This window comes from Nanorana parkeri, unplaced genomic scaffold (genome assembly GCF_000935625.1).
Source record: "Nanorana parkeri isolate BGI_ZX_2015 unplaced genomic scaffold, ASM93562v1 scaffold55, whole genome shotgun sequence".
Taxonomy (NCBI): Eukaryota; Metazoa; Chordata; class Amphibia; order Anura; family Dicroglossidae; genus Nanorana; species Nanorana parkeri.
Genome location: NW_017306323.1, coordinates 419,651 through 429,739, shown reverse-complemented (window position 1 = coordinate 429,739; position 10,089 = coordinate 419,651). Strand labels below are relative to the sequence as shown.

At 42.8% G+C, this 10,089-nt stretch overlaps 1 protein-coding gene across 3 annotated transcripts in view; it reads right to left on the bottom strand.

Annotated features, from left to right (window-relative positions):
- The window catches only part of LEO1 (LEO1 homolog, Paf1/RNA polymerase II complex component), a 17,904-nt gene that overhangs the window by 4,141 nt on the left and 3,674 nt on the right, over positions 1 to 10,089 (bottom strand). For 2 of the 3 annotated variants that reach the window (XM_018576044.1, XM_018576045.1), the window contains exons 6-12: positions 9,477 to 9,566; positions 7,272 to 7,417; positions 7,028 to 7,112; positions 5,042 to 5,136; positions 4,697 to 4,831; positions 3,421 to 3,556; positions 256 to 439 (exon numbers count right to left, since the gene is read on the bottom strand). In XM_018576044.1, coding sequence (XP_018431546.1) covers positions 256 to 439; positions 3,421 to 3,556; positions 4,697 to 4,831; positions 5,042 to 5,136; positions 7,028 to 7,112; positions 7,272 to 7,417; positions 9,477 to 9,566 — 871 coding nt within the window. The remainder of the gene's footprint in view (positions 1 to 255; positions 440 to 3,420; positions 3,557 to 4,696; positions 4,832 to 5,041; positions 5,137 to 7,027; positions 7,113 to 7,271; positions 7,418 to 9,476; positions 9,567 to 10,089) is intronic. The other variant, XM_018576046.1, reaches the window with a different exon arrangement.

Sequence of the window (10,089 nt, the reverse complement as noted above, 5' to 3'; positions counted from 1 at the left end):
TATATATATCTCATTTCACAAAAGTTGCTTGAAGGACCTAACTCTGCGAGTGTGCAAGACAAAACAAAGAATCTTTCATGTAACTAGGAAATGATACTGGAAATATCTTTGTACTCGGAAAATCTGTCAGACATGTATTAGTGACAGGCCTGATACATTGAATCTGTATGTATGGAGTTCTGACAGATGATTGAGCTTTTCCTTGTGGAAACAAGAAATATGTCACAATTGTGCTCCTCAGACATACACATTTACCTCTTCCTCCCTTATATCTATTCTTAATGGCTGCCAAGCTTATAGACTCGTCCCCTTCCTCCTCATCATCATAGCGATCAGGCTCCAGATAGTTGGCACTCAGCCCACGCTGGTGCTGCTTTTCCTTGGTTCTGCGCTGTTGAGACTCTCTGCGGATTGAGGCTCTCAATCTTTCTTCTTCTTTCTGCCAATAAAACATTATGATAATGAACTACACTGCAACACAAACCTATAAATTATGTACACAGGGAAAGTGCACCTAAGTTCTGAGGTTCTGCAATCAAATAGCAGACGGCACATGCAAACCTCCTGTTCACATATGGTTAGTATATACAAGAAAGGTTTCAAGGAATTTGTAGTTATTTTCATTTTATATACAGTACTAAAAAAATAAGCATGCAATTATTTTAAATCGAGTACATTTATCAAATCAAATACATATTTATCACTTGCAGCCAGCAGACAGCGTTTAAAGCAAGTCTTAAGCAACAGCGATCTGATTGACACAGAGGAGGGACCAATACTGGGTTAGGGAAAAAGTGTGGGTTAGCACTAGACTTCATGTGAAAGTGGTTCCCTGTGGCTGCTGAGTGAGCCTGTGATTGTATGTATGTATGTATGTATGTATGTATGTATGTATGTATGTATGTATGTATGTATGTATGTATGTATTAGGGCTGCAACAACTAATCGATGATTGAAAAAGTTGTCAACTTTTTCAATCATCGATTAATCGGCTTCCGATTGGTTGGCCCTGTTCACGGCTCCACACCTCCCCACCTTACGCTTGCCGCTGCCAGACCCGCCCGCTCGCATCCACGCTCCGCACCTCCTCCCTCCCTCACCGCCCAAATCCACGATCGCCACAGGGACGCGGGGAGAAGAAATAAGGAGGATCAGGTGTGGGCAGACGACAGCCGCCGATAGACAGGCCCGATCTCAGAAACAAGTTGCTGGAAGACTGCTCAGGTAAGAGATCGTGTACCCATCTCCCTTTGATCTCCTGTCACAGAGCCGTGCCGGTCCCGGTCGCATCGGGCCTCGGGATCTGCAGTGACAGCTGCTGGTAATACAAGCAATCGGGCGTCTCGAGACGCTCGATCGCTTCAGTGTAAAGCTCCCGGCCAGCCGTGTAATTACAACGACTGGCCGGGAAGCTGCTCGTCAGGCTCCGCCACCCTCTCATCACAGACGAGCGGACAAGTGGATTTTTCAAGCCTTGTGTGTATATAATAAACCTTTCTGTGCAATCACATGCAATAACATTTCCAAAAAGTGCAAATGTGTCCTTTACGCAAAACCTATATTCCAAATAGTTCAATGACTTTGAATAAATTGTGTGATAAATCTTCATCCTACCGTGTTTCCCCGAAAATAAGACAGTGTCTTATATTTTTTTTTTCACAAAAAAAGACACTAGGTCTTATTTTCGGGGGTGTCTTATGTGTACCTGGCTGCAGCTGTCCGCTCGTGCGTGCGGATGGGCGTGCGGGAGGGAGGGAGCTGCGGCCACTCTCAGCTGTAATGCCGTCCAGGGAGCCAGACAGGTGGGCGTGCGGGGAGGCGTGCCTGGCGGGGGGGGGGGTACGGAGCTGCGGCCGCTCTCTGCCCTAATGCCGTGTATGGAGCCAGACAGGTGGGCGGGCGGGAGGCGTGCCTGGCGGGGGGGCGGTACGGAGCTGCGGCCGCTCTCTGCCCTAATGCCGTGTATGGAGCCAGAAAGGTGGGCGGGCGGGAGGCGTGCCTGGCGGGGGGGCGGTACGGAGCTGCGGCCGCTCTCTGCCCTAATGCCGTGTATGGAGCCAGAAAGGTGGGCGGGAGGGCGGTACGGAGCTGCGGCCGCTCTCTGCCCTAATGCCGTGTATGGAGCCAGAAAGGTGGGCGGGAGGGCGGTACGGAGCTGCGGCCGCTCTCTGCCCTAATGCCGTGTATGGAGCCAGAAAGGTGGGCGGGAGGGCGGTACGGAGCTGCGGCCGCTCTCTGCCCTAATGCCGTGTATGGAGCCAGAAAGGTGGGCGGCGGGCGGGGAGGGAGGGAGCTGCGGCCGTGACATGTAAAATTCTATTATACCCCGAAAGTAAGACCTAGCGGATCTCTGTAATATAAGACCTACCACCGAACTAGGTCTTATTTTCGGGGTAGGTCTTATATTACAGAAATCCCTGATGATAGCACTAGGTCTTATTTTCGGGGAAACACGGTAGATACCATCGCGCTCCTTATTTCTTTCAAATGCACTCATTAAGAAAAGCATTTATATCATAGGAACTACGAATTCATTCCCTCATTTGCTTTTCCAAATATCATAGGTTGTTAAGATAACTTCAGCCTCCTCTCCTTCCATTCCTCCATAGCTAGCCCGTTTCAAATGACAGCAACATTGCACTTAGATCCACCGGTGCCCACCTCCTCCTCCACTTAGAGATTCTCAGTGTAAAGCTGCGATTTCAACAGGCTGACTGAGCTGCTCTGAGGACTGAGTGTCTGGTATGGACTCTTCTAGCCAAGATCAGTTAACTCACTAAATCTCACTGGATTGACAACTGGTAAAGGATTATCAAGGATCATTGTTCCGACTGCCCCACCACAGTAGTATGTAGCAGAGCACAACGTGGATAAATCTTCACACAGGTTAGAAATTGATTCTGTAGACAGGGACATCTACCTTGGACAGCTGAGTGATGTACTAGGCTGCCAAGGGGCCCTGAAGACTGCATTCAAACATGGCAATGAGCGTTTACAGGAGATTGTTTTTTCAGCCGTAATAAGGTTTAAGCTTTTGTTTTTATATTAATGGAAAGCTAGGTACTAGGAGAAGTAAATGGTTGTTTAGCCTTTATAAAATCTTGTGATGGTTGTAAGGCGTATGGGCACCTTTAGTGAAAAAACCTTTGTTAGTTAAACAGCTTAATAGCTGGAGCTCAGATTACAAACACAGCTGAATGAATTAGGGAAGTGACTCGTGATCTTTGCCTTCTAATGTTATGCTGCTGTGCATAGCCCTGTACAGATTTTCAGTTAGAGACCACTAAAAGAAAAGCTAATAAAAACACATCCCTTAGTTCATAAGACTTGCAACCTAAATGACATTTTCCCCAAACCATTATAGTTTCTCTTTAGTGGAACACAAGCTAACCCTATATGTCAACAGATGTTCTCTATTACCTTAATCATTTCATTTCTTTGAGACTCAGGGTCACGTCCTGCCATTGGAAGTATCCTGATCTTCTGAGTCTTAGAGCACCTGTCTGCCAAAGACAGCGTCATCTTCCTGTGAGTGGCGCTGTCTGTTGAATGAGGCCTAAAAAAAAACGAAAAATGTGATCATGCAGACAATGCTTGAATTCCGTACGATAATTCTAAAAGTCACTAAGTAGACCGGTATATTGTAACAGATCTAGACAGTAAATGAATGGCCTAAATTACCAGCTTAAAACCCATTTCCACCTTTGCAGAGGTATTAAAAAAAACAAACCCATATGCCAGCTTCCTCAATTCCTCATGAAAACAGTGCTCTGTGCTCTGCAAGCAATCTGTGTATATTACAACTGACCTTTCTACCCCCATTCATTAGTATTAATAGTGGCAACCCACCCTGGACAGTGTATTGTGTGCAAAGGCAGAGCTGGTGTTTAGTGATCGTGTTACACAGAATCACAGGGAGGGGGCAGGTGTTTCCAGCCTGCTTTACAAGGTGTCCCCAGCGTCAGACTGGGTTTCCTGTGGGGAAAATGTTGAATTTGTAGGATTTAGGCCTAATAAAAACTTCATAAAAAATGAAGAAAGCCTGCAATGCGAGTCATGATAATATGCACACATATACATCATCACAGCACCTCTACATTACCACAATAGATGCTAATCACTTACAAGGTGGAAATGGACTTTAAAGGGAATGTATAGTGCTTTACTATATTTCCTATAGTTAAATATGAAATATTCATAAATCTTTCATTTTCTGCTCCTTCAGAGATAACCGACAGCGAGTAAGTCTGGAGCTCCAGGATTTCAGATAGCTGGTTTACTACTATACTGTACAGACCTGACTAGCAGAATCACATATTACAAATACACAGCTGCATTACACTTCCCTTCCTGCTTGTCTCTAGATAGAGATGGTGCTATATAGACAGTCAGCCTAAAGGAGCAGCCAGAAAGTGCAGAGCTAGTGCTAGGCTTTCTTATCAGAGCAAACTATGCACTTACTGTAGCACAAACACGCCTTGTATTAAACGTTTATTTGTTAAATAAGGATTTTATATAAAATATCAGTTTAAAATTGTTCGAAAGACAATACAAATTAAATGTGACCAAGAACCACTATAGCTTTCCTTCTCCATCACTGGAAGTACCTTTATTTATTACTGAACACCTGATTTTACACACACACACACACACACACACACACACACTTTTCCAAAGTTTTTAAAGACACACCAACCTGAATGTAAGCTTGGTCTTGAATACAGCCTGACCTTGCAAACCTGTTCCTTGTCTGATAAACAGATGGTTGTGGTCCCCTTGCAGTGGAGCTTTGTATACATCAAAAACTTCATTTCCCAAATGTAAGGACATGCTGCCAGAACCAAAACAGATATTTATTACACAAAGATTTACATAAGAGCTACATATACTGTATGATTACAGAACCGAAGGGCATGAACACAAGTGGTTCACTATTTTACTGTTCATCTGAAAAGACAACTACAATCTAGTGACAGAAAGATTACAGATGAAGCAGTGGATAAGAGAAGAAAAGGAAAGTTTAGTCCAACCCAAAGCTTACCTGCCATCAGACCATTTAACAATCCGGGCATTACTCTCCCTGACATCAATCCCTTCTTCATCCCGTCGTGTTCTCCATCGGATTGTGTTTTCAACCTATTCAAAAAAAAGGACAAAATCAGTTTTTACATTGATGATCCAGTAAATCCCCGCTCCTACCCTAATATGACAATAAACAAAATAAAATAAACAGCTATTAGTGGTACAAATCACTAATAACATATTTCTTGCCAAGTGCACTGCGATCACCCAGTAATGAAGTATCCTCCACTCACATATATTAGTATACAAAGCAATGTACAAAGACAAAAATAAAAAAAATCAAACAGGTTATATATACAGTGTGTGATAGTCCAATACCCACCAGCTTCTCCTCCAAATACAGACTAGAATGTGCTCCCCAAACTGTGAATGCAATCCATCACTGTGAACTTCATAAAATAGCTCTGTGCACTTGCAGTGGGTTCGATACTACTTAGTGTCTTCACACCATATTCCACACCACAATCACCATATATACTAAATGGTCAATAGCATTCAGTCATATTTCTGCAACCATGCACCTCACTCCAGGTCAGCAGTGGGGGTTTTTTTACAGGCTGAGTAAACTTTAGTATTTGGTGAGACAGTGACAATGGAAGGTGCAGCACCACCATAGCCACATGCTATATAATGTGATTGGTTCAAAGCACAGTAGTGCTGGGGCATTTCATGTAGCAAAATACATACTACTGCCAAGCGGTTCAACATGTAACATAAAATTCATGACTGAGTCCATGACAGAAGAGTGACATTACAGAATAAAATAAAGGAAAAGATGTAATCCAAGGGGATTTTTACACTGAATGCTGCACAAACAAGAGGACCTCAGGCTGTCTATAACTGCGTTAGGCATTAAACCATGAGATTTTATGACTTCATGGCAAAATGTTCCGTTAGTCTTACCGGTAACGGTATTTCTAGGAATCTTCCAGGACAGCAACCTGAGAGATGATTGGTTCCACCTTCTACAGGAAACACAATTAGCAAAACAGTTAAAAGCCCCTCCCCTTCCCCTCGTACCTCAGTTGTGATAAAAGTAGACTACCACCTCAGTAAACGAGGGGACAATGTGGGAACGAATAACCCAGGCTGAAGTTCCAGTCCTGTGCCAGCGCATCCACTCCCCTGGAGCCCTGTTCCCTGCCCAAGGAGAAGAACTCCTGAGTCTTTCGTTTCCCCTGGTCGCAAATAAATCTATCTCTGGTTGACTCCTCAAGGCCAACCGGTCAGGAAGAAAAAGAACAAACGTGACGTGGTCCTGGACGGTAGGAAACACAATCTAAACTGAGGTACGAGGGGAAGGGGAGGGGCTTTTAACTGTTTTGCTAATTGTGTTTCCTGTAGAAGGTGGAACCAATCATCTCTCAGGTTGCTGTCCTGGAAGATGATTAGGGAAAGATAGGGCTTAGAAACAAACTACTGTCTGGTACAAAAAAAAAAGAGACAGTAGTTGGATCCTAAGCCCTTCTTTGTGTGGTGTTTATTTATTTACAAGGGTTGGATTGCACATTGCTTAATTATATATTGTTTGTTTCATTTTCTATCCACTGGGTAGGGTGCATTATTTTTCTGAGCATGCCAGAAAAAACCCGTCGAACGTGTCCTTGAAATGCAAGTGCACCTTGCTTGAAAGCGGTTTATTGTGTTTAAATGTCAGCATTTTATTCCCTGGATGTGGCCTTCTTATCTTCATGGTCTCCCACCATGTGCAACCTGAGTTTTCAGAGCCATCAATGGACAGGTACAATAGCTGCAGTAACTTGACATCGTTGATGCTTTATATAAAGCTAGATCAAGGAAAAAGGCAGCAAATGCTGCCCATGGAAAACAGATTCCTTATGTAATTCCTTGTAGTCACTTACAACAAGATCTAAATGATGTCCCAGCTTTCCAGAAATCAGCAAAGTCTGCATTACCTTCTTCTAAGATATAAAACCAGACATACCTTTAATTTCAGCCTAGTTCTACCTTCTTCATCTAACATCTCTTCATCTTCAAATTCATCTTCATAATATTGTGGGTCAAAGGGTCTACAATGTAAAATGGTTTCGGTTACACTGTAGTAAGGGGGAAAAGTCTAAACTTTCTAAATTAAGAATTAAAATACAGGAAGAGAAGGAACAATTGCCGCAGGGACCCATAGTCCCGCATAAGCAGTACAAAACATAGTACACTGGGCAATACTTTACCTGGGCTCAACACTGAGAAAGTTGGGAAGCTTGACAAAATACAAGTCATTCCCGAGATCTGTGTTCACTTTGGGGATCTCTACTTCTATTCTGGTTTCAGGAACAGGATCTTCCTCTGGCCGGTCATGATCTAGTCCATCCTCATCCTGGAAGCATTATACAAACAATGAGCAATTATTAACAAAAGACGGTCAATTGGAAGCATAGAAAAGTAAACTGAAATCCAAATCCAAATCCCCTTGGTAAGCAGAAAACGGCACAGGAATTCATATTTCACGATTTCTATGGAACAATTACCGCATCTCCAGCGTAAACTATGTTTTTTGACATAGTTCTCTTTAGGGTCACAGGAGGACATATACTAATGTCATCCCGTGACCCAAAACTCTGCATATAGCGGGCTACTGGAACGGACCCCAACAATATTGTCAGGATCCACCCCGCTGCCTGATTGACAGCTGGTTCTACCTCTTTAAAGCTAGCTGTGCCCACCCACTCCCACATCCATTCCTCCAGTCAGTGCTGGAGGAATGGAGAGGGGAGGGATGAATCCCTGCAGGGAGTGGTGACTACAGGGAGAAGATGGGGAACTGAGCGATCAGCGGTCTGTGATTGCTCAGTTCCCGATCAATAGAGCAGACGTGGGATAGCTGCAGTGTCACACGTTGGCTCTAATTATGGGGATTAGTGTATTTTACAATCCCTCACAATTCTCATTTGAACGGGCCATAGTGGAGAATATATTTAACCACTTGCTGTCTGGATACATTTTTTAATTTTTGCACACACACGATAAAATCTGAATTTTTGGCTAGAAAACAACTTTATACCCCCAAACAATTATATGGCACTATAGAATAAAAAAATAAAAAATAAAATTAAAAAAAGGTAGTTATTATTATTATACAGGATTTATATAGTGCCAATAGTTTGCACAGCGCTTTACAATATAAGGAAGACATTACAGTCACAATACAATTTAAGACAAGATGGTAAGGAGGGCCCTGCCTGTGAGTTGCAATTTTTTATGTTGCATGATATTTGCGCAAATGTTTATCAACCTAATATTTTTAGGATAAAATACACTAAAATTAATTTTAGCGCACAGAAACAGAATACCCTTTTTTCGATAAAATATAAAAGGGGTTACATCAAGTAAATAGATAGCAAATATGTCAAGCATTTCAATTGAGTGTGCCTGTGCAATGGTGAAAAATTATGGTACTCAAAACGCTCCATAGGCGACATTTTAATAGCGTTTACTGCTAATCGGCTAAGAGTGAACAGCAAATTATGAACCTAGAATTATTGCTCTCACTCGGACGTTCGTGGCGATACCTAACAAGTATGGTGTAATCTTTGTTTACGTACACGTGCATGCCCTGTGTGCATGTTTTCATGTACATGCAGATGGCGGGGTTGGTTTTAATTTTCTTTTTATCACTTATTTTTTTCACTTTATTGCTATCACACAGGGACTAACAAGCCCCTGTGATAACATTTGGAGGTGACATGTTCTCTTTATGCATTAAGAAATGTCACCAGCACAACAAAGTCCTTTAAGGATCACCAAGTGTTCAATTATTCAGAAACATGTCACGAGATGGTTCTGAATGGTGTGCTGGTGACATTTCCTAACGATTATTGATGGCGCCATCCGCAGTCACTGCAAACAAGCACCGCCCCCAATAATTGGGACATCCGGTAAGAAGTGTGACAAGGCAGGGTCTATTAGACCTCAGAAGTCTCCCCTGGCCTCTAATACAGGAAACTGAACGAAGCATTATGCTCAATCCCGTGTAACCGGAATTTCAGCCGGGCTTATGACAGCTGTGAGCAGGAAGCTCTGAGAGCACAGTGATCCCTGACTCAATGATTGCAGCAACAGCCATGATCTTGGTATAAGCCACTTCAGGACCAGGACGTTTATATACATCCATTGGTTGTGAAGCCGTTAATGTAATAACCTACTGCTAGGAATGAGTGACATAGAGCTGCACAATACAAAAGCTTGTGTATATGGGTGATGGAGCAAGGAATAAACTCAGAGGTAAATGACAGCTGTTGATAGTTCATGTTAGTGTTAGTATAATACACATCTTAAAAGGATTGTCATAGCATGTATGGTCACTAAATAATAGCCTTGACTGGTACAGCCCTCAAATGCTGGTTATGAGCAAATAAAGGATGCTTGTAAATACTTACCATGGGCTGTCCAGGTGTGGGAGGCTTTTCTCCATCACTGCTTGAAGAAATGTCATCCGCATCACCAAAAAGATCAGCAGAATGTTTTTTCTCCCCTAATATAACAGAACATTAACTGATAAAAGTTAAAACGATCTACAACTGTGTAAGGGCCTGTTTCAACTGGCTTTTGTTCCATGTCAGAACTGAATCCTCCACCCACCCCCCACCCCAAAAAAAGTACGTAAATGTAAAAGTCACTTGAAGCAGGTTAATGCAGATCAAATGCTCCTCTCTCTCTCTTCATTACTCTGAATGATATCACAAGCATCTCATAACCCACTGCCCGGCTTCCTGTTTGCAAAGGAAGCCAGCTCCAACGGCACTTGCGGTCAGAGAGAGATCTCCCACTGGCCAAAAGTTCCGGTATCGGAAGGAAGTATCGGAGTACCCGCCCAAACACTCGGTATCGGCACCGATACTAGTATCGGTGCATCCTTAGTTTAGACACCTGATATTTCCCTAGAGCCACCCGACAGGAAAGGTAAGAAAATAAAAAAACATAATGATAAAATATATTTAAAAATAAATAAAAAAAATTAGAAAAAAATAATAATTTTCAGTCTGAAAAGTT